This window comes from Ictidomys tridecemlineatus, chromosome 12 (genome assembly GCF_052094955.1).
Source record: "Ictidomys tridecemlineatus isolate mIctTri1 chromosome 12, mIctTri1.hap1, whole genome shotgun sequence".
Classification (NCBI taxonomy): domain Eukaryota; kingdom Metazoa; phylum Chordata; class Mammalia; order Rodentia; family Sciuridae; genus Ictidomys; species Ictidomys tridecemlineatus.
In genome coordinates this window covers 65,957,412-65,983,306 of record NC_135488.1, presented here as the reverse complement: position 1 = coordinate 65,983,306, position 25,895 = coordinate 65,957,412, and the positions used below count along the sequence as shown (strand labels likewise).

The 25,895-nt window shown below is 32.8% G+C and overlaps 1 protein-coding gene across 1 annotated transcript in view; it reads right to left on the bottom strand.

The window, feature by feature from the left end:
- Positions 1-25,895, bottom strand: part of Ppp3r1 (protein phosphatase 3 regulatory subunit B, alpha) — a 60,289-nt gene that overhangs the window by 13,163 nt on the left and 21,231 nt on the right. Inside the window, exon 2 of the mRNA XM_078029087.1 lies at positions 17,735-17,774. Coding sequence (XP_077885213.1) covers positions 17,735-17,774 — 40 coding nt within the window. The remainder of the gene's footprint in view (positions 1-17,734; positions 17,775-25,895) is intronic.

Here is a 25,895-nt window from a genome sequence, read left to right as displayed (position 1 = left end):
ACGTAATAAAATTCTTGTCTGTGCTTAAATTCTTTTCAGGTCCAGTTTTTGTTTCTACCAACTTTGGACCCAAGGACTCAGTTTAGTAACAAAATCATTCAGGCCAGTTTCTCAAAATTCATAGATTTTGCTAAAAAGCTACCTGTCCATACTTGCCTTGGTTTTACATGTGTACCACAGACTAGTTAACAGCTTTCTTCTCAAAATCTAGCTTTGCTTACTTTACAACCACAGACCAGAAAAGGTAATGATTGGGAAAATAGATCACTAAGAATATTAGAAGTGAAAAAGGAAAAATGACATCTCCACAAAAGTAGATGAATCACTTCCTCTAGAGGGTATCGTTAATGGAAAAAGAAAAAGGAGAAATGTAGCACTATAATATTTGTGGAAACTATTATATTCTGTATGTTGAAGCATGGAGACACATAACTGTATAGAAAGTTGTCTACCGAGAAACTGAAACTGAGGCATTGAAAGGATTGCTTGTCAACTAGGAAAAAACCCTACTAATCAGGAAGACAGTATTTCATAGTCTTGAATAATACTAAGAATTCTGGAGGTGTGGTTTAGGGGTATAGCAGATTCTTTGCACATATACAAGGTACTGGATCCAACCTCTGATACAAAAAAATTTTAATAATAATATTTCTTTTTGGAAAATATAGAAGAAGATCATCAAATAAATATATTTGGCTCAACGCATCCTTCTTTACATTGCAAACATTAATCCTTTTGTTTGTGTTTGTGCACAAATGTGTGCATGTTGCTAGGGGTAGAACCCAAGGACTGGTAGCATGCTAGCCAAGTGCTCTACCAATGAGCTATATCCCCAATCCTTTTTACTTTGAGTCTTGCTAACTTGCCCAGGTTGACTTAGAAAGTCCAATCCTGCTTCAATCTGCTGAGTAGCTGGGACTACAAGTATGTATCACCATGCCCAGCTAACATTAATCTTTTTAAAAGGCAAATTTAGTGAAACTGCTGGCTCTTGTGCTTAAATTTTCTTTGTGGTGCTGGGGTTGTGGCTCAGTCGTAGAATGCTTGCCTAGCATGTGTGAGGCACTAGGTTTGATTCTCAATACCACATAAAAATAAATAAATAATAAAAAATAAAGAGATTATATCCATCTGCAACCAAAACTATTTTTAAAAATTTTTCTTGTGGCAATAACAAGAAACAAGATAAAAAGCCTAAAGCCCTTGATAATATTTAGCTTCAGTTTAAGTTTCCATCCTCTTTCCCCATTTCCTTTTCTTTAGCTACACTGCTCTTGGTACAATTCTGCTAAGGTATATATTTTACACCTCCATTTCTTTATAAGCTCTCTTCTGGAAGGTCCTTGCCTGAATGTCCTTTTATGAGAATACCATCAGTTTTTCTCTAATTAAAGAAAGGAGGATGTTATTAACTACATAATCTCATAGTTGTATGATTCAATTCACTCACTGACAAAAGACCTTAAAGTAACACTTAAAATCTATTTACTTCCTTTTGTTTTAAATATCTTGTGAAATATAACACATAGTTGACAGTTTTTTCTGGATGAGTAAATAAAACTTTCCTCAAAGGCAAAATGCCAGTGATCAGACTTTACTTGCACAACAAATGGCTACTTAAACAGCCCCTAAGTATAACTTAAATGGAATGAGCTCTACATAATCTTCCACTGATCAACTTTCTCCTACACCCCTTGCCCTTGAAACTCACCTTGAATTTTAAGAAGCCAGTAAAATGTGTAAGAAGGCAGTTATAGCTTTTCTAACCACCCATTTATTTCCTCCTCCATTCGCTCCCTTCCAGCTAAGAGTTACAAAGATGAGTAAGATGCAGACTAAATACTTCACACTTACTATCTAGTTGAGTCTAGACTGGAAAATAAAGCCATGAATGTCTTTTAAAGCCAAGATCTAATACTACTACTTTCAAAAACAAGTGGTAAAATGTTCTGTTAGATAATGAACAAAGTAACTTATTTGGCCACTGCTGTAACCAGAGAAGCAGTTATTCAAGTACTTTCACTTGATAGTAATAGTCTACATGAGTGGCAGAATATTAAAGTATGAAGCAAGATTTCAATTTTTGAAATACCAGCACTTACTAATCTACTATAAATTAGGCAGAGTTGTAAAATAGATCAATCCCATCTTGTTAGCACTTAAATAATTCCAGTGTATTTAGAAACCTGCACTCAGCATCAGGTTAGAAATAAAGAACAAATTGCAACTTCTGGCAACACGTTTCAACACTTCTTCTTCTTCTTCTTTTTTTTTTTTTAAGCCTACTGCTTAGAATCCTGCTCCCTTAAAAAGAGATGAACAAGGAAAAACAAACAAACCTCACCCTCCTGACTCATCTTGTGACTCAGAGATACTCTTTTTCACAGGTTATTTTCCACTTTTTAGACGGATACCTTTAGGAGGGCTACTTACTTTGATAGCTAAAAATACTTATTCAATTGAAATTATATTAGAAAAAGTACTAAATAGTTTTATAAAGTCATATATACTATTATCTAAAATTTAAGCAAGATACTATAAACTTAAGATATTTTAGTCTGAATTTATAACATATAAAAAGTTTTTAATAAGAAATTGTTGAAGAGCTTACAGAGAACACTAAATTAAATTGTTGAGCTCTTACCTGGATGGGTACACTCTGATATTCTCAGGGATAAATGTAAATTAGATGGCAACTTCTTTTAACAAGTGATTTCAGAATCTTGTTAATGTTATCACACAAAATGTTTAAGAATTTTCTTTTAGAGAACTTACATTGCTATAGTAAATTTTAATATTTTCAACTGTATGTATTATATTAGAGCACCATAATATAGAAGGTTACATATTCATTCATCCATCTTTCAGATGGAGAAGCATGAATGAATTCCTTTTAATATATTTCTATATTTCTCTCATTTTAGGGGTGGGGTGGTTTAAGGGTTTCCAAAATTATAAAAAGACTTAAGTCTTTGGCTTTAAAAGTACTGCTATTAATACATATATACTAAGCTGCTTCTCAACTATTAAAAGTAAAAACAACCTGAGGAAGTCTAAACTTTTAGTTCAATTTTAAAGTTTCTTAGAATAAAAAATAAATAGAATAGAATAAAAATCAACTTTCCTCAAATTTTAGTTAGTTCTCAATAATGGTAAAGTAGAAAAATAGCAATAGGGTTATTATACCTTTAGGAAAATTATTAATATCTACTTTATACCTATCTACTAGTAGATCAAGTAATGATTTAACAACAAAAACAAAATAAAATATACCAAACTTTTAAAATTCTCCTAGAAATAGTATTTTTGAAAGAAACTAAATGCAGTGTGGGACCCTAAACAGGGTGGGAGAGCTCTTCAAATTTCACCATTTTTCACTAAAATATGTGGTTTAGTATTATTTTACCAATGTTATTTTCTTGATTTTGATGATTAACTTCAATTCTGTAAATGTTAACCTTAGGAGAATCTGTCTGAGGAGCATTTGAAAACTCATTACTTTTATAAATTTTTTTTGCAATTTCTTTTTTTTTTTTTTTGGAATTCATTCATTTATAAATTTTTTTGCAATTTCTCCTCCCATTTGTGACAGCTCTTAATTTTCTCCTTACTTTTTATGACCATAAAACTTTTGCTCTAGCATTTTGTGAAAGGTTCTTCAGTTTAAGCTTAATGATGTTTTTCTCATGATTAGGATGAATTTAGGTCTTTGGAGAAGGAACACGACAGAAATGATTTGACATATAACTAGTGATGGTGACTTCAATCTCTTAAGTCAAGTGGTAAAAAAGTGGTGCCTGCCAATTCTTCGCTATCTTTATTTATGTATGTATGTATGTATGTATGTATGTATGTATGTATGTTAGAAAGTATCCTGGGGGAAGATATTTGAGAAAATGCACATATTCTATTTCTCCTCAAATTCTGACTTTTTTTTAGCATCCATCAGTGGGTCATGTATTCAACATTTATTTTTGTGATATTTGCCTAAGAATCAATTTCTTTTTCCCTCTTTTCTTCTACATTAATGGGGATAGTCCCACAAAAAAATAAAAATAAAAATGGTCCCTTTTCAATTTATTCTTTTAATTATATTTATTTTACTATATGAGTTAAAGCCCAACACTATCATTATTTACTTTATTAGTCAAACTGTTCCAGGTTTGGTCTTTAGGTGCTGCTTCAGGCTTGCTTTTATGAAGCCTTTCAGTCATCCCTTTTGTTTTTGTCTGGTTTTTTTTTTTGGTGTGTATGTGGGGGGGGTTGTTTGTTTGTTTTGCTTTGCTTTATAGCATTTCCTTAATTTCTGGCACCATAAGATGTTCCAGGCTCATCCTGGCTATATGTTATATTTCTAATAAGAGATCCCCCAATCTCTTTTATAGGGCAAGAAATTAAGATCTACACTATAAAATGAGAACTATTAGTAAATATTACTCCAACACAGGATTTCAGAATATCTCAAGCTATAGCAAAATTACCTGGAGAAAAATGTGTTGAATAGCACTTGTAAAAACCACCACAAGTACAAACTTTGTTACCAAAAGCAGTTATTGAGAAGTTTTTGAACATAAACATTAATTAAAAATGTTTAAAGTCTTTGTCCATGTCCTACAAAGGTAATGGTTGTATTTTCATGTTACCCCAAATGAGAAGTAAAAACCACCAGGGGGCGCATCAGATAAAAACCTTATAAGTAGTAGCTCCAAAAAACCTCAGATTTTATAAGGGTCTTTCTTACAGACTAACAGTTTAATATTTATATACTGCATAAAATAGTTCAACTACCAAATGACAAAGAAAGCATGCTACCATTATTTTGAAACAGGTAATATATTACAAAACAAATAAGGACATGAACACATATTTGTACTGTATTAGATATGAAAAACTGCCATCCACTTAAAATGTGTGGCTTTTAGGAATATGTTATAATTTTAGAATGGAAGCCATAATGTGTGCTTTTGGTGCTTCTAAAATATAATTCTTATATACCTCAAAATGTATCAAGCAATTATCAAACATGCAAGATAGGCATCACCAGCAAAAGAATTGCCAAATTATAATTAAAATGCTAAAAAAAAAAAAAAAAAAGTGAAACCAACTTGGTGAACAATACTCAAAAAATGAATTAAGTATATAGTTCTACAGGTTTTGGCAAAACTATATACCTATGTAAGCACCTCTACATGCACAATAAAAGAACACTTCAATCACCCCAAAATGTTCCCTTTGACCATCTCTCCCCTTTGCAGTCAATCACCTTCCTTTCACCAAACCCCGACAACCCAGGTTTGCTTGCTACAACTGTGTTCTGTCTAGAATTTCATATAAACGGGACCATATGATATGTACTCTTATATCTATCTTCTTTAAATCCCCAAGGTTTTGATGTTAAATCATATCAGTATTGTGCTCTTTTTTATTGGAAAGTAGTGTAGTCCACCATATGGATATATCACAATTTGTTTATACATTCACTTGCTGCTAGACATTTTTGTTGTTACCAATTTGAGCTATTGTGTTTTTCTGGAATTCTAGGTCACAAGATAAGCCGGTGTTTAACTTTCACAAAATCAGTCTTTTAAGGGTGGTTTTACACTCCTGTCAAAAGTATGAGAATTCCATCTTTGCCAACATGTGGTTTTGTCTGTTTTTTTCATCAATTTTTTTTTTTTGTTAATTGACTTTTCAAATCTTTTGTGCTTTTAAAACTCAGTTATCTTAAAAAAAAGTCTGAGATTTTCTTTGTGTACTGATATAACTTCTTTGTTAGGTATAGGTTTTTCAAGTATTTTATCCCAATCTGTGAGCAAAAACCTTTAATTCTGATGAAATCCAAGCTTGTTCCTTTATGATTCAAGTTCTATGTACAATAAAAATCCTTTTGCAACCCTGGTCATTAAGATTTGCTCCCATGCTTTCTTCTAGATGCTTCATTATTTTAGCTCTTCTTACATTTATGACCCATGTAATTTTTATGATATAAAACAAGCATAGAGGAAACATTCTATTTCATACAAAAATATAGCTATTTTGTTGAAAAGGTTCCCCTTACAATGGTACCTCTGGAACTTTTGTCAAAATCAATCACACACACACCCCCCTATGGACCCTTTTCTCTATTCCACTGATTTGTCTATCTAATGCTGTGTCTTATGTTTAATGGCAAATCTTTAAGTTAGGGAGCACTGCCTTCTTTGTTTTTCTTTTAAAACATTATATATATATATATATATATATATATATATTATATATCTTTATATATGTGTGTGTATATATATATACATATATATGTAAGATCTCCATAATTCCACATAGAATTATCAATCACTTTGAAAACTTTTACAAAAATATTGCTGAGAATTTGATTGGGATTACCTGAAGTTACAGACCAGTGCAAATAGAATTGATCTTTTTTTAAAATATTTTTTTTTAGTTATACATGGGCACAATCTTTATTTTGTTTATTTGTTTTTATGTGGTGCTGAGGATCAAACACAGGGTCTCACACGTGAGAGGCGAGTGTTCTACCGCTGAGCCACAGCCACAGCCCCTAGAATTGATCTTAATATCAAGTCTTCTAATCTACAAATATGGTATATCTATTTATTTTATTATATTTCTCTCAGCAAACATTTTTAATTCAGTATGCAGATTTTATACACATATGGCTAAATTTATACTTGAATGTTTTATGGCTTTTATTATAAATTACACTTGTCAATTGAATTTCCTAATTGTGCTTTGATACCACACAGAAATTCCCCGAATTTTTGGATAACTTCCTTACAATCTACAATCTTGCTAAATAAATTCACTTACTGTGCTAGGTTATGATCTGTTATGTAAGTAAAATAATGTCATCTGAGATTAAAGACAAGTTTATTCCTTCCATTCTAATCAATATTGATTTATTTCTTCTTTAATGTAGTAACTAGAAATCCTAATAAAATGTTGACAGGAAGCAATGAGAATAAAAATCCTTGCTTTTTCCCCCTTAGATCAGGCATTGTGTTAGCAATAGTTGCCCCTTACCATGTTGAGAAAGTTCCTTTCTGTTATTAATTTGCTAAGAGTATTTATAAATGGGTGATAAACATTCTTTTTCCACATTGCTAGATTTGACTTCCAAATATTTAAATGTTTTGGACGTATGTTCATAGAGAATGTTGATCTATGTTCTTCACTACTTTTCTTATAATGTATTTGGTATTACTATCAAGGTAATGTCACCTCCTATTTTCTGAAAGAATTTAGGTAAGCTTGGCAATTTTTATTTTAATTAAATGTTTTGACAGAATTTGCCTGTGAAGTCCTTTGTCCTTGGAGTTTTCTTTGTAGGAAGATTTTAAATTAAGAATTCAATTTCACTAATAGAAAGCATTTAAGATTTTCCATTTCCTCTTTTGTCAGTTTTAGTAGTTTGTTTTTCAAGGAATTTGTTTATTTTATCTAAGGTGCAGAACTTATTGGCACAAAATTCATAACATTCTCATTATCCTTTTAACATTTGTAGAATCTATAGTGATATCAGTTCTTTCATTACTGATAATGATAGTTGTGTTTTCTTTCTTCTGGAATGCTCCTTCAAAATGTAAAAACCATGTACCACTTACTTCCTCCTACCTTATATAAAATATATGCCCCCAAATTACCCAAAACATTAGAATTCACTCAGCCAAATGAATGGTGTCTATCCAAAAGACAAGCTAAACACTTGACAATAATCCTAGAAATACATTTTTAGAATTATGTTCAGAGCTCAATGAGTTTCATAAGAAAATTTGTCATAGAAAAGCCATTTAATATGCTAGGTACAGCAGTGCATGTCTGTGAATCCCAGCAACTTGGCAGGCTGAGACAGGAGGACTGCAATTTAGCAAGGCTCTTTATTGAGATCCTGTCTCAAAATAAAAAATAAGAAGGATTGGAGATATGGCTCATTGGTTAAGCACTTTGGATTCAATCCCTGGTACCAGAAAGAAAAAAGAAAAGAAATGCCATATAATATAAAGACTGAAAAAAAAAAAAACTTGAGAATGAAACACTTAAGATGAGGAAACAGACCTAGAGAAGTAAATGCCGAGTGCTCAATGCTGTAAAGCTCGATGGCAAAGCTGGGTAATTTAGACTTGTTGAAATGCTTTCTCATCTAATTTATTTTATTGATTCCATCTGAAGACCTGGCATTGAGGCTTAGGCTAAGAGATACTATACATTACTGCTAAAACCCTTAATCTGCATTTTGGGTCTAAATGTGAAGAAAGGGGAACAAGTATTCCCCAATTTCAGGTAGACAAAAACAGACCACAAATTTCTAAATGTTCCTCTTACCTATCTCCCTAATTTGAACAATACTGGTTTTATTGCTGAAGGTTTGTATTGTTGGTTTTTTCCTTTTGGTTTATCTATATTGTGGTTCAAATCAAAACAGACAATGAGTAAATGAAAAGGCATGTATTTATAAGATCACAAAAGCATCTTCAATTTTTCCGTCATTAATAGCCTTGTTTAATATACTCTTCATTTTAAGCCAAAATGTGCACTGTCTCCTAGTTCAATAATACATCTTACTTGAATGACTTAGTTCTCAAATAATTTGTTTTATAAGTCCAACCCAATCTCATTACAGCACCCTCTCCAAGTTTTCCTCTTATTTTATCAACTATGTTCTGCTGCATCTGAATGCAAATTGCACTTTCACTTAGTTTGTTTCACTCTCCACCCCAATCTCTTGGTTAAAAGAAAATACAGCATTTACACATACAAACACACAAATGCATAGTCAAGTGTCTTCTTTTACTTTGTTCTAATTTGAATTGCTTTCTAGATCCATGGTATCGTTACCCTGGGATTTTTACTCATATCTTAGGGGTACTCATATATTTTGGTAACGGTACATTTTCTGATACCATTATCTTTTTGAATTTCATTTCATTCTTGTTATTGAACTTTTATTTCATTTTACTGGGTTTATACTCAACAACTTATAGAAAGTAAATTTCTTAAGTCTTTACATTTCTGAAAAATGACTTTAATTTGCTCTCACGCTTGGTTGACTATTTGGCTGGTATGATATCAAAATTTGGATTTAGGAACTTAGAACTTTCAATGATTCCACTTCTTTCCAGCATCTGCTGCTGCTAAGAAGTCCATTGCCAGTAGATTCCGATTCTTTTTAGATTTTTCAAGGTCTAGAAGCTTTTGGGATTTTCTTTTTATTCTTGGAATTTTCAAATTATAATGAAAGTAAAGAATAAATAAATATGTAACTCTTTTCATTTAACTTTCTCTGCAATCAGAAAAGATTTTTTAATCAGATGATTCAATTTTTCAGGTCAGAGAAACTTTCTCCCACTAGTTCACTGAGTATTACCCTTTCTATTTTATGTAACACAGCTCCTGGAATCTCTTTTGATCAGATATTATTTTTCTCTGTATTCATTCAACCAAGTCATTATTTTCTTATACTTTTCATATCTTTTATTCTTTTGCTCTAACAGTCTGAAAAAGATCCAAGAGGGCTGGGATTGTGGCTCAGTGGTAGAGCAATCGCCTAGCAGAGGCGGGACCCGGGTTCAATCCTCAGCACCACATAAAAATAAAGGCATTCTGTTGTGTCCATCTACACCTATAAAATAAATATTAAAAAACAAAAAAGATCCAAGAACTTATACTTTTCTTAGATAAATAGCTAGGCCTTTTTAACCACCTAAAGTAAGTGGCTAACAATATTACAAGTCATGGACCTCATAATTGAAACTATAATTCTGTGAATGCTGCCATGACACTAAAATCTGACAGTGTGGATAATAAAAACAGCTAAATCTTACCTTTACTTAAAGACTACTTTTCTACAACCTGAAATATTCAAAATACAGCAGAGAAACCAGGAATGTTAAAAAGGGGGAGGGAGGAATATAAGAGCAAAACAAGGTAAACAAGACAAAGTATATAAGTTTGTACATCATATTTAAGAAGACCTTTCATCTCTTTCTTCATTATGTAACTCCAGTGCTTTACTAAAAAACGTATTAAGTAATTTTCATTAAAAAATAAATAAATGATTTCATAGAAATAAAATGTTTCAAAAACACTTTCACCTGTTCACTTTCAAATTGAATTATCATTGGTAGTAACAGGATTTCCTCCAAAGATTTCTGAGATAATGAACAAAGTCTTGGTAAACTAGACATGAAAATTTCAAGCACACATTATTAAAAAGTGAAGTGACTTAAGCCAATCCATAATCTAAGAACAAAAACAAAGAAATGTTGAAATGAAGGAAGAAATCAAATGAACTTTAATTTTTTTTCCTCCAAAAAAGTTTTGCTTTCAAAACAAAAACAAGGGACTAGTGATATATCTCAGTGGTAGAGCATTTGCCTGGCGTGCATGAGGTCCCAGATTAGACCCCCAGCACCATGGGGGTGGGAGGTAGGAATCAAAACAAAATAAATCTTAGTCTAGGTAAAGAATAATGAACTTTTAAACCTCTGAGACTTGATTAAAAGCAGAAATTAACTGCAGAAAATCACTGTTGAAACTTTTGAGTTATATGTAAATATTCAAAGTGGAAACAAAACTGCTAGTAATTTAAAATTGTTTATTCAAAGTTGAGCAATATTCTAATGGACAGAAAGTCTTCAAAGTTTCTACAGATTAATACCACCACCACCCCAGGAAAACAAAAACAAACAAACAAAAAACATTCCTTTAGTATCTGCCTAGCTCTTCTTGGGTCATCTTTTAACAAGAGCAAGTTAAGAGATCTTAATACAAGAATTTTCCATCTGCATTCATTCTATAAAACAGACCATATATTTACTAATTTTATCAAAACCATTCACTTTTATAATGGTTTTATCAACCATGAAAATTTAGTTGAACCAGATTTTCCACTCAGATTTTCACTGTTGCCAATCTAGTCCTCTGCTTAAACTACTTAAAGTAGTATCTTTGTATTCAGTCACCTTTTCAAGTTAATCATGCCAAGTTACAACTAAGCTCAACTTTGAGGAGGTCCAAAGCATAGCAGAAAAGCTAATCTTAGTTACAATTAAGCTCAACTTTGAGCAAATCACTCCAAAAGTATACATTTCCCAGTTCAGACAGGTTAGCCAATAGACAGAAACAAAGTCACATGGCCTAAAATAACTTAAATAAAAATCTAACACTGCCATGAGTTCCATCCACAGCACAAAAGAAAAAAGAAAGAAAACCAACACAATTGAGTGACCATGAGAAAAAGAAAAAAAAAAAAATCAGAGAATACCTATATCTCAGATCAATGTAATTTTTTCCCCAAACCATTTATGTAGACAAGTTAACATTAATCTTTTAGGACTTACTACAAAATAGCCAGGCGCAGTGGTGTGTGCCTATAGTCCCAACTGTTCAGGAGGCTGAAGAGGAAAACTGCTTGAGCCCAGTAGTTCAAGGCCAGCACAGGGCAACATATTAAGACTCTTGTTTCATAATTAATAAATAAATAAATAAATAAGAGATTTACTACAAGAAAGGCTTTATAATACTGTGATAAAAAAATGACTCTTGGGCTGGAGGTATAGGGTATAAAATTTAGCAGCAGAATAAGCACTAAGCATGAGAGAAGCTATGGTTCCAATCCCAGGCCCCCATAAAAAAGAAAGAAAGAGAGAGAAAGAGAGACAGAGAGAGAGAGAGAGAGAAAAGGACCTCGAGGCATGTTTGCCTAAGATCAAATCATGGAAATGTTACTTTGTCTGCTTTGGGCCAGTTAGTTAAGGTCTCTCACTGCCTCTCGTCTGTACAATCAGGAAAATATTGCATTTCTCATGAGGCTGTTGTAGAAATTTAAAAGATTAACGTAGGCAAAGTGGTTAGAATAGTACCTGGCACCCAGTGGCTTCCAAGTATGTGTTGGTATTATTTCTGACAACAAATGGGGTGATGGGTTAACTAAAGTTTCCCCAAAAATACAGCCTTTAGTTGTCTATATAGTCCAATTCTGAGCTCTTACTAGCTTATTTTATCAATATTTACTCAGCATCTGTTTGATGCCAAATATTGTACTTATACTTTTACTGTTGATACCTCAATTATTTTATTGGTGAATAGTAGTTTACACAGCCATTTATTCTTAATGCTTACAGAATGCATGCCATATTTAATTATAATGAAATAGTTATTCTAAGTAATTAAATCAATAACTCCTTTTACTTTTAGTTGCTTCCCTTTTCCTTTAAAAAAAGAAAACTACAAAGGAAATTTTCATACTCATGTTTAAAGAGTATAATGAATCTCATATATTCATCATTGAGTTTTAACCATTAACATGAGAAATATTTATACCACTGCCCCAATTATTTTAGAGCAAATTCCTGGCATATCATTTCCTTGCAATTATTCAGCTAACTTATTATTTCTAAAAGATAAACTGTTTTTAAGAATGTATCACAATAACATTATTACGTATGAAAAGTAATAATTATTTGATTTCAAATTTCCCCCAAAGTCAAAAATTATTTTACAGGTTTTTTGAGTCCATCAGACTTGCCAATTAGGGAATGTGTCAAAATAAAGGTGACCTTAATAACAGTTTCAATGGAATAACAGCAGAATGCCAGATTGTAGCAGGCCAAGAAATGAGCAGAAATAAGGAAATGGAATAATTTTGTACATTCTTCTTTTGAGAAGCTCAAATACAAGGAAGAATGGAGAAACACTGAAAGGTGTATACAGGATTGGAATCAAAGAGAAGTTGATTGTATTTGTAAACTAAGAGAAAGACAGAAGCTGAAGACATAAGAGAGAAACTAACAAAGTAAGGTCCTAGAGATGAGACAGGAGGAGGTCCAAAGCATAGCAGAAAGGGTAGCCTTGAATAAGGGAAGCAAAACTCCAAACCTAATATTTAAGGAAAGGAGGTTGAGAGTGAATGGCAGGTGGGGGGATGAGGAAGCAAAGAGGTTAACACTTAAAATATCCTCAGTTTTCTCAAGAATTAGAAGGCAAAATCATTTATTGAAGATAGGAAACTGCAAAGAATTATGTATAGGTCTGGACAGAATGTTAATGATATGAGTGAAATTTGAGCAGACTGAGAGGGAGAAATAACCAAGACAAGTCCAACAATTTATCAACGTTCAAATCCTACACAGCTTTCAAAACCAATTTCAAACATCAGCCCTTCCATGAAGCCTTTCTTAATTTGCTTACCCAAAGATGATTTTCCCTCTTTGTAACCTGTGCTTTTATTTCTATTAATACTTTACATTGTTATTATATGCATGCCTCTTTTTTCAGTATTTAGACTGGAAGCATTCTGTGGGTGCTTACCGATAGCTTATGACCCAGAGTCTCTCTACCTTTTTAAAGGTAATACAATTTATACACAAAAAGGAGGAAACATTAACTTGGTGAAAAGAGACACTGAAAGGCAGGACAATTACAGAAGGTCTCACAGAGAACAATGAGCTGGGTTTTAAGGCATAAAAAAACATCAGAGGAATTAACCTGAATGGAGAAGTATAAATTATGAAATGCATCAAGGATTGGTTTTAACAATGTTATAAATGATAGTAGCTGTTTACAGTAACAACTGAGTTCTTCCAATAATGAAGAGGTTTTGGTAAAAAATAAAGAAATTTACTATAGTCGTTGGGCGGGCAAAAAAGTGACTGTTTTAACATACACAAGTTCATTTGGGGGAAATCCATCCAAATTATGCATAAAATGATAAAAATATATTACATTAGAGTAAACCAAACACTGAACAGAGGGGGAAAAACTTGAAACAGGTAACTTTTAGATATTCAGAACTGGTAGAATGATCATTGTCAACTATGATCCCTAGAAACAGATAGGGACTGCTTTCACAGTGAATGAAATCTTTAAATGTTTACCACACCTTTAAAAATAAAGTAAAACTGACATTTTGGATGTGTAAAAGGGAACATACATCAGGTCTTATGCTTTAATATATTCAGTCTCAAATTTAAAGGGAGAACAAAAAAGAAATATCTGGGAACTATGATTTCCTTTCAACCTCTGTTACTTGACAGAGAAATAAAAACCAACTTTCTCAGGATGTCATCACTATCAGAGTTGTACCAACAATAAGGAAACCCAACTCTATTACAGCCTGAAACCTTGCTAATTACAGACTCCACCCCGTTTCTTTCTATCAACAACTAGAGGAATAACTGTATCACATAATTTTGAAAGGAATCACTCCAATTCAGCTATAAACTAACATGTTAACATTGCCAGAATAAGAATTAGAGATCTATGTAACACCAAGAGCACCAGTGTGTAACTTCTCTGTCTTGATCATATCCCAGAGATGTTAGCTCGGCTGTAGTGACAGAAATGCTAGTTTTCAATCCCAAAATGCTACTATAGGCTACAACAGGATTCAGCAATTTTTTTTTCTATGAAATGTCAAGTAGTAAATATTTTAGGCTTTGTTAACCATATCATATAGTCTGTTCCAACTACTAAATTCTGCCATTACAGCACAAAAACAACCACAGACAATATGTGAACAAATCAACATGACTACTACAACAAAACTTTTCTAATAAAAATTATGAGCAGGTAGCTTACCAACCCTGGTATAAAGAGTCATACTTAGGTTTGGTTTTCATCAATTTAAACAACATTCTCAATGTTAACATTTTATTTCACATTTAAGATGGAAATGCATACCTACCTACAATCCTAATTAACTAAGAAAATTCATAATGGAAAGTCTGGGAAGAAAAAGTGAAGTGAAATGCAAATAGTGGTTGAGATGGAAAGAACATGATAATTGGTCATAAATATCAGCATTTTTAAAGACACTGTAGAAATATAAAAATGAAAGATTAATAAATAATTTCAGTTTATGGTCACTGCTACAGGAAAATAAACAGGATACTACCATGGCAGAATCCAAGGAGGGTCAGGAGTGATAAAAAGTTTCATTTACACAAAATTGGAAGCAGCCAAGTGAAGAGCTGACAAAAGAGCGCTACACTCAAACTCATAAGCAAGTAAAAAGTGGTGATGGGAATAAAAGAAACAAGTATTCTGGGGAAAGAAAGGAGACTTTTTCAAAACATAAACAGCAACAAGTGGTTTTAACAATATAAAAGAGAAGTGACACTTCACTGCAAAGGTAAGAGGACTCAAAGCAAGATAGGACAAAGACTCATCAAACAGGCTGAAAAGGGCTTCTTCTCTGAAGAGCAGAGTGATTTGGGAATCTCATGGTATCTTAACAATGATTTCCATTTCAGGTCTAAGGATCTCTCCTTTTCCTATCATTGTGCTTTCAAACCAGACATCTGATTTTTTCCAAAGAATACACATAAGCTCCCTAGTCAATCAAATGATCCTTCAAACAAAATTACTTAGCATTGAATTTCTTTCTTTAGGTTCTACAGTATAGTCAGAAGTAATCAGCCAATTCGTGTTCCTCAAATTCTCCCCAATTTTTTGCAATAGCTATTTGTTCCAAATTTTGCATTCAATTAAGTATTTAATTTTATGCAATCACAAAATAAATAAGTTCACATTTTATTAATTGTGCCACAGTTTAACGATGTCCCCACCCACTTTCTTTCTTCATGACAACTGGATCCTCACCACTTTCAAGTCCAACAAGGTCAGAGAGTCAACCTAAATTTCCATTACTTTTGATAATACAGCCTCTATACCATTCCTGAAATTATATTGTCTTATTCAAGGTTTAACTAAAGACAACAAAATCAAACTCTACCTAGTTGAAGCAGAAATTGTTTTTTAATATTAGAAACTACTAAAAGACAACAACAACAACAACAACAAAAGGGTAGGTAGTGTTTGGGAGCAATTTAAAAAGCTACACTGCAGAACTGTGTTTTCAAAAGTTAAACTGACCATCCTAAAATCAAGAAGATGCATAGTGAAATTGAAAGCTTCTGACTCCAGAACACCACTCACACAAAAATCCAAATCATAACCGGAATCTTACCAGCCGAAACAGTAGAACAAACTTCACCTCATTTTCTACTTCATAAATCTGACATGAGTACATCTGTGGCAGAAATAAAAAGAACTCTGGTCCAAAGGACTCTTGAGATATGTACTTATCAGTTTTAAAGTTTCTAAATACCAAAAGGTCTAAAAGATGTTGACCACCCTTAATATAAAATAAAGTTCAGTGTCAACACCAACAGACATACTGCAATTGAAAAATATAAAAACAAAATTAAAACAACTAAGGGAATAAAGTTGTTTAGAAGATATAAAGAAATTAGGATTTAAGGATGTAAGGGGAATCAGGTACAGAAACAGTAGGGCAGATAGGACTGAACTAATACAACCATAATAAAGGCAGAATTGTCAAGGACTTAAGAGCTGCTACATCTTATTTCTAAATACTGGAATATGACTAGCATAGACAATGAGGAAGAATAAATAGGTATGTTCTCTACTTATCAGTGATTTGTTGTTGTGTTGCAGTACTGAGGACTGAACCCAGGTGAGCTCTACCACTGAACCTAATCCCCAGTCCATTTTATTTTTTTATTTTGAGACAGGGTGTTTCCAAGCTGTTGAGGCTTAGCCTTGTACTTGCAATCCTCCAGCCTCAATCTCCCAAATCTCTGGGATTACAAATGTGTACCATTCATGACTAATTCAAATAGTTTTTAAAGACTTAATTCCTAACACCCAAGGGCTAAGACTAATAAAACAAAACTAAAATATGTTGAAATGGAAAACTGTAGAGATACATACTATATTTTTTAAAACGGTATCAAAATTAACATGGCCTTGTTAAAACATTCCATTAAAGAGCTACCATCATATATACTGTAGGTGATCAGACACTGGCATAAGTCTTTTTTTTTTAAGCTCTTATTGCAATATAAATACAAGTAAATTAACTCATTCCAATAGTCAATCTTTCAACTATTAAGCTTCTATCAAACATATATATAAAAATGTAACATTTTTTTCAAACTTAAAAACATTCTAAATATTAGAAAAGGGTTTTAGGCAACAGATTTTACTCTGAAAATTTGCTGTTTAGTCAAATAAAGACAGAGAATTCACCCCTAACTCTACCCATTAATACTTTCCTTATTTTAAAAGATTTAAAACACTAACACGAAAGTTAGTGATTCCATTTGTTTAGAAAACAAAACAAAACCCTAGACTTAATGGGTGCTATTATGCACCTTCTCTGTTTCTCCTTCCTCAATACAGGGGAAGTATATTTTCCAGTCCTGTGGCAGTTTGGTTGGTCTGTGTGACTATTCTGGCCCACAAACTATGAGCATAAGCAATGCAAATCACTTGGTAATCATGCATAGAGTTGTTGGCATTACAAAACACAGAAGTGTGGACCCCTGAGTCATCAAAGAGAAAAAAGCTCCAACGAATTCACACTGACATCTGCTTAATCTGAAAAACTTGTTAAATCACTGAGATTTGGAGTTTTCTTTATAACTACAGAATAGTACAGATATTAATAATAAAGTCTATTTAAAAATCTTCTTATTCTGGTAATTTTAAAACTAATCTGTCAACTCCATTACCCATTTTAAAACACCAAATGGCTAACTTTGATATGTGGATAAACATATATTACAGAGCTCGCTCGCTCTCTCTCTCTCTCTCTCTCTCTCTCTCTCTCACACACACACACACAAAAAAAAATGTATGTATATATAGTTTTATAAATAAAAGAAATTCTTGAAAACAAGAATTTTCCACTTACAGTGTGAGCACATTTCCAAAGGATAACTTGCCTCATTTCCCTGGGGAAAGAAAAGAAAAAATCATAAGATTGGCACCAAATTCTTTAAAATATGTACCAAATATTTTAAGTCTCAAAGCAAAGGGAAATAAGCCATAAACTAATATATCTAGATTTATAAATTGTACTTAATAAGGAAACAAGTTATACAATATGGTAGAAAGCGTTCTTCAAACAGGCTTGAGTTTTGGCTCTGCCACTTAAAACTTAAGTAAGCTTTTGACTAAAATATATTTCGAATATTTGTGTACCCTAAACACACTATAAACCAAATTTTCACATATTGGATACTGTCAGTACTCTAACTTGTATTGCTGGGTGAACTCATTTTGGAAAACTCAGAAGACAGCCTCTCCTACCATTTCTATTTAATTAAAGAGTTTTACTGAAATTGCAAATGAATGGTTAGAAAAGAAAAACCAGAAACTTACAATTTATACCTACATGAAAGAGAACTTTCTATATGCTACACAATTTTGACATTTATAATTCATTTATCCCTTACTTAATCCCCTAGACTTTGAACTCCATGAAGACATCACGTCTTATTACTTTTTAATATCCTTTGCCAGATTTAACATTGTCCTAAATTTATTTTGAGAAAGGATTTTATAGTTACATGGTAACAATCTAGAACTCAGCGTAAACAGCATTTCAAATATCAGTGTATTAAAGACAGTTGGTTTAAGAATCAATAAATTCTTAGAAGTCCAACTATTAAAGTAATTTAAATTTTCACTTTCCTTTATGTTTCCTTTCCATAATGACTATATATTGCATAGTTGGACCTTCTACATATATTTTAATTAAGCAAGCAGCACTCTAGTACTGAAACAATATTATAGTTCACAAGGACAGCCTATAACCTAATAAGGCAATGTTGTCACCTCTTTTTTTTTTTAAAGAGAGAGGTGAGAGAAAGAGAGAGAGAGAATTTCTAATATTTATTTTTTAGTTTTTGGCGGACACAACATCTTTGTTTGTATGTGGCGCTGAGTATCGAACCCGGGCCTCATGTATGCCAGGCGAGCGCGCTACTGCTTGAGCCACATCCCCAGCCCCTGTTGTCACCTCTTAAGGTCTACTAGTAAGAGAAACATAAATGTCTAAATATTCTGACAGCATAGCCTTTAAAAATATTCTAATCTTCACAGAATACACTGGTAAAATTTTTGTTCTCCCAAATCTTGACAGTTTGATCAAAGTAATTCTAAACAAAACAAAATAAAGATCCAAAAACTATTTTCTTCATTTATTTACCAGAAATTTTCTTTGCAAATTTTTCCCTAATTCTACTGATTTTATCCCCAAATTGCCATTCCTTATACAGTAAAACAACAACAACAAAAAAATATTTAAAAATGCTAAATTACATGGACTTTAAAGGTTATCTTGGGAATCAACCCAAATGTCTTTATCTGCTGAAAGATGATTTGCCCGCTTCCCAACATTATTGTAATTATCATAATCAAATCACTTTTTTCCTGAAATCGCTGACCATCTTAAAAACTGTTTTAGAACAAATATTCGTTATTCTTAGAAATATAAGCAAGATATGAAATTATGGATGCATGAATGTGGGAAAGAGGAAGTAAAAAGATCATAAGATAGAAGTAGCAAATAAAAACCAATGAATGCTACTAGAAGACTTCCAGGACAAGTCTGTCTCTTAAAAAGTCACATGGCCAGAAGTATACCTGAAGGCACTGACTTCTTCATGGGAGAAATAGACTAGATGACTTTAACAGGTCCTTTTAGCCAAAATTACTAATTACTAATGAAACTTCTAGACATATTTAGATATAGACATTAAGAAAAGAAGGGGAAGGAGGTGGGAAAGGAGCGAAAGGAAGAGGAGTAGAAAACAATGTCAAAAAATTATTCTATTGGTACAAAAGACAAACGGTTTACCAAATAGAGTATGTTACTGTCTTTTATAGGCCTGTGCAACACTTTATGTAAAAAAGAAAAAAATCTGTAGATCTCCAGAGTACAAGTTGTTGCCAACATAAATCTATCAGAACCTTAGTTACAGCAAATCTGATACCAGGGATTTTGTGACTGTCCTATGATATCAGTTAAACATTATCACATGGCAGGAATATTCATTAAAATAGTATATCATTATTAGTGACTAATTTTCCAATAGAAATCAAATGGTGTTAGGAGAAAACAAAACCTAAAAATGCCTAACTAAAACCTAAATTGCTATCATAAGTACACTCTATAACTCGTTAAATCAATCTAGCAGATATCTTAAGGCACATAGTATATATGAAGTTTTTGAAAGATTCTTAAATAATGGGGCCAGAGATAATCATAGTTATACTCAATGTTACCCTTAAAATATATCTCCTATTAAATAAATGACATCTAAACTACCCAACCATGTTTTTCTCTGCTAGCCAACATTAACCACGAATTTTGTATGTTTGTCTTATATCCTGCACAACCTTTCTGGACTCACTTATTAGTTCTACAAACTGTTTTTGTGGTTTTTCTTTTGTTATGTTTTTTGTAGATTTCTTAGGACTTTTCTATGTAGACAACTGTGTCATCTACAAATAGGGAGTTTTTATTCCTTTCCCACTTGTAAGCCTTTGATATTCTTTTCTTGTTTTATTAAAATGGGTAAAACTTCCAACACCATGCTGGAAGAGTAGTACAAGCAGACATCCTCACTTGGAGACAGATTTTATGGGGAAAAGCACTCATTTCTAGACCATCAGATATAATGTTAGTTTTAGGTTTTTGTAGATGTTCTTTAAACAACTAAGGAAGTTCTTTATTTCTCCAAGTTGTTGTTTTGTTACAGGTATTTTTGGTTTTACAATGAATAGGTGCTCAATTTTTTTTTAATTTTTATTGTTGGTTGTTCAAAACATTACATAGTTCTTGACAAATCATATTTCACACTTTAATTCAAGTGAGTTATGAACTCCCATTTTTACCCCGTATACAGACTGCAGCATCACATCGGTTACACATCCACTGTTTTACATATTGCTATACTAGTGTCTGTTGTACTCTGCTGCCCTTCCTATCCTCTACTATCCCCCATCTCCTCCCCTCCCATCGTCTCTCTCTACCCCATCTACTGTAATTCATTTCTCCCCATTGTTTTTCTTCCCGCCCTTTCCCCTCACTTCCTCTTTTATGTAATTTTGTATAACCATGAGGGTCTCCTTCCATTTCCATGCAATTTCCCTTCTCTTTCCTTTTCCCTCCCACCTCTCACCCCTGTTTAATGTTAATCTTCTTCTCATGCTCTTCCTCCCAACTCTGTTCTTAGTTACTCTCCTTATATCAAAGAAAACATTTGGCATTTGTTTTTTAGGGATTGGCTAGCTTTACTTAGCATAATCTGTTCTAATGCCATCCATTTCCCTGCAAATTCTATGATTTTGTCATTTTTTAATGCAGAGTAATACTCCATTGTGTATAACTGCCACATTTTTTTTTATCCATTCGTCTATTGAAGGGCATCTAAGTTGGTTCCACAGTTTTGCTATTGTGAATTGTGCTGCTATGAACATGGATGTAGCAGTGTCCCTGTAGCATGCTCTTTTTAGGTCTTTAGGGAATAGACCAAGAAGGGGAATAACTGGGTCAAATGGTGATTCCATTCCCAGCTTTCCAAGAAATCTCCATACTGCTTTCCAAATTGGCCGCACCAATTTGCAGTCCCTAGGTGCTCAATTTTATCAAATGTTTTCTCTATCACCTAATACACCATCATAGGATTTTTCTTCTTTATCCTATTACTATATTGGATTATAATGACTGAGTTTCAAATAATAAACCACGTTATATGCCTGAATTAGCCATATCTGTTCATGGTACAGAATTTTTTAAAAAATAACTGTTTATTTAATAGTCAATATTTTGTTAAGGATTTTTGGCATCTTCAGCGATAAAGGCATGTTCCCATTTATTTTTATTTTCACCATGTCCTTTTTAGATTTTGTTATCAAGGGAATTGGCTGTAAAAATTATGTATTTCACATTGGAAGAAGTGTGATAGTTTGGGATTTTTAAGGAACTGCTCGCTCCACTGCTTTAAGGTTAAATTATGTGTACAGAACTTTTCACAGTTCCCTTTTGCCTTTTTTCATGTGTGCAGGGTCTATAATGACACTTCCATATTTCATTCATGATAATAGAAATTTGTGCCTTTTGTCGTCAGTCTTAGTAATCTTTTTGAAGAATCAGCTCGTTTCCTTGATTTTGCCTATTATTTCTCTATTTCACTGATTTCTTCTGTTATCTCTGCTTGTTTTAGGTAGATTGTTTTGTACATCTTCTTTCCTACATTCCTGAGGTAGGAACTAAAACTTTTTCCTTAGTGTAGAGATTGAATCCAAGACCCTGATACATGCTAAACGTACATTCTACCACTAGCTACATCTACAGCCTCAGAACTTATTAAATTTCCCCTTTTTCCAAAGTGTACATTCAATGCTATAAATTTCCCTCTCTGCACCCATATGCCCCACAAATTGCATATGTTGTATCTTTATTTTTATTAGGTTAAATGTATTTTTTACATTTCCCTTAAGACTTCCTCTTTGACCTAGGGAATATTCAGAGGTATATTCTTTAATTTTCAAGTGGTTATAGACTTTTTCCAATTTTCTTTCTGATTATTGATTCCTAGTTTGATTCCACCTTCAATTCTTTGACATTTTTTGTTTTTATTTTGATACTCTGGGTTGAAAGCAGTAGGGGCACTATACCACTGAGCTATATCCCCGGTCCTTTTTATTTTCATTTTTTAAAATCTTTGGTACCAGGGATTGAATGCAGGTGTGCTTAACCACTTAGCCACATCCTCAGCCTTTTTTTTTTTTTTTTTTTTTTTTTTGAGACAGGGTCTTGCTAAATTGCTGGGGCTGGCTTCAAACCTGTGATCCTCCTGCCTTGGCCTCCTGGAGTGCCACTGCACCCACCTTGTGACTTCTTTTTATGGCCCATAACATAGCCTATCTTTAGTAGATGTTCTGTGGTCACTTGAAAATGTGATGTAGCTCCATTGTAATTCAATGGTGTGTTCTATAAATGTGGACTAGATACTACTAATTGACCACATTATGGAATATTTCTTGATATATCCTCATTGATTTTGCTGCTTGGTTGTTCTAATGTTAAATGAGAAACAGGTGATGTTTCCCAACTATAATTTTGATTTTGTCTATTTCCTCTTTGAGCTCTATCAGTTTTTGCTTCATGTATTTTGCGGCTCTATTGTTTAGCATACATATTTAGGACTGCTATGCCATCCTGGTGAACTGACCCTTATCTAACATAATGCCCACTCTCTATCTGAAAATTTCTTTGTTTCTGAGATCTACTTTATGGGATTTTAACAAAGGCACGTGTGGTCCCTTTGAATTAATGTTTGCATAACACATCTTTCTCCTTCCATTACGGTCAACCTGTCTATCCTGTTATATTTAAAATGAGTTTCTTGTAGACATCATATAATTGGGCAATGTCTTCAATCACTTGCCGGTATTTGTGTTTTAACTGGCATATTTAGACCACTTACATTTAATGTTATTATTGGTATATGAGGAATTAATTTGCCATCTTAGTTTGTTTTATTTGTTCTCTTGGTTTCTCATTTCTATTTTCTTCACCCTATCTTCCTGTGGGCTACTTAAACATTTTTAGAATTTCATTCTGATTTATCTATAGTGTTTTTGCATATATTTTGTATAGTTTTCTTGGCATTTATTCTATTGCTACATTATATTTACATAAATTTTCATAGTCTACTTGTGTCATAATCTTACCCACCCCTTAGAGCTGTGTTAAATATTTTCTCTACATAAAATCATATCTCTGCTAAAACTGTTTCAACTGGCAAACAATTTAGAAAATGAAAAGAAGAAAGTCAACCTACTGCTTTCAACCTTTTATACCTTATATTGTTTTTTTCCTTCTTCCTGAAGTTCCAGAAGTCTATCTTTCACCACTTTCTGTTTTCAGAATTTCCTTTAGGGTGAGTCTACAAATTCTCTGTCTTCCTTTATTTGAGCATGTCTTGATTTCCTTTGTATCCCAGAGGATATTTTCTCCCAGTTCAAGGTTTAGGACTGCTATATCATCTTGGTGAACTGACCTTTATCTTACATAATGCTCATTCTCTAAAAAAGTTCTTTACTTTCAGCATTTGGTTTCTATCACTTCTGATGAAAACTATGCTATCATTTGAACTGTTGATATCATTTATATAAAACATCATGTCTTTCTTGCTGATTTCAAGATTGTCTTTACTTTTTAGAAGTTTGACTTGGATTTCTACGAGTTTATTCTGTTGAATGCTTGCTTGCCTAGCTTCTTGAATCTGTAGGTTTCTCTTTTGTCAAACATGGAAAAATTTAGCCATTATTTCTTTAAATTCTTTTTCAATCTTGCCCCCTTTCCTCTCCTTTTTATGCCAATGGCACAAGTGTTAAATTTAATTTTTATAGTCCCACAGCCCCCCACCCCGCCCCGCCTCCAGGCACTGTGCATTGCTGTTTCCTACCTCTCCAGTCTATTTTCTATTTTTGTTCAGTTTAGGTAACTTCTGTTCTCTCTGCTAATTCACCAATTCTTTCCTCTAACTGCTCTATTCTGTTGTTAAGCCCACTGACATGGCTATTATACCAATTATTATGTTTTTCAGTTCTCAAATTATTATTTATTTTCTTTGTATCTTTTATGCTTTGCCTAGGTATTCTGGTTTTTTTTTTTTTTCTTGTTTTTTCCCCTGAGTGACACTGGTTCACTATTCAGTTTTGAGACAATGGATGCCAAAGACACAAATCTAAATAACCAAATTGCTAATTATTTTTTTCAAGTAGTTTTGGTATTTTTTTTTTTTAAAAAAAAAGCTAGCTCAACTTACAAAATACGTAAGTATTTAGGGACTGGGGATGTAGCTCGCTGGTAGAGCACTAACTTAGCAAGTACATAGTCTTGGGTTTAATCCCCAGTACCACTAACCTAACTCAGTAGTTGCTCAGTAAATGTTTGCTAATTCTAAATTATGTAAGTACTTGTTTTTCCTCAAAACAATCATAACTTCACATATAGAAATGGTACTTAACACATACATCACTTCATCATACAAAATATTTAGAATATATGTACTTTTAAAAATATTTTTAGTTATACGTAGACACAATACTTTTATTTATTTATTTTTATGTGGTGCTGAGGATTGAACCCAGTGCCTCACACATACTAGGCAAGAGCTCTACCACTGAGCCACAACCCCAGCCCCTAGAATGCATGTATTTGATGGTTGACATTTAATAAAATACTGCTTTATCAATGATAAACTTTCTTAAAACTGCAATTACATGGCAATAAGGAATACAATGACTATTACTACAGTATGATGGTGCCACTGTTTGGATTCATGATAAAGTATCAGCAGTTTCACCAAACATTACTTTTGTACCATCTATAAAAATGTACACACAGTAAGTAAAGTAAGAAAAGCAATGTTTTAGTTTTGTTATTAAAAAAAAAAAAAACACTCCAACCTGGCAGACTCTCTGGAAAACATCTCGTGGATCCCCAAGTATCCCTGAACCACTCTGAAAATTTTCAATCTTAAAAACTTCTTTAGATTTCATCAACAGGGAATATCAACATTTAAAGAATTGAAAGAGAAAAAACACCAAAGAAAATTAAAATAATCCTATTTAGCAAAAGAACCAGTAGACCATAGATCTATCTACTCTTAATTGTCCTAATAGTCTACGGTGTTTCTACCATATTTGATATTATTCTATAATACATATAAAGAAATCTCATAGTATTCTTTATAGCAAAAATTTTTTAAAAAAGAAAACCCTGGATTACTTGTTGTAGTCTTGCTTCTGTGTACTCTTTTTTTAAAAATATTTTTTAGTTGTAGTTGGACACGATATTTTTATTTTATTTTGTGTGGTGCTGAGGATCGAACCCAGGGCCTTGCACATGCTAGGCAAGTGTTCTACCACTGAGCCACAATCCCAGCCCTTCTGTGTACTCTTAAACTGGAACAGTTCCTCAGTCTGTTCATGTGTTTCATGACTTTGACATTTTAAACAGATTTTATAGATTGCCCTCAACAGATATGCCT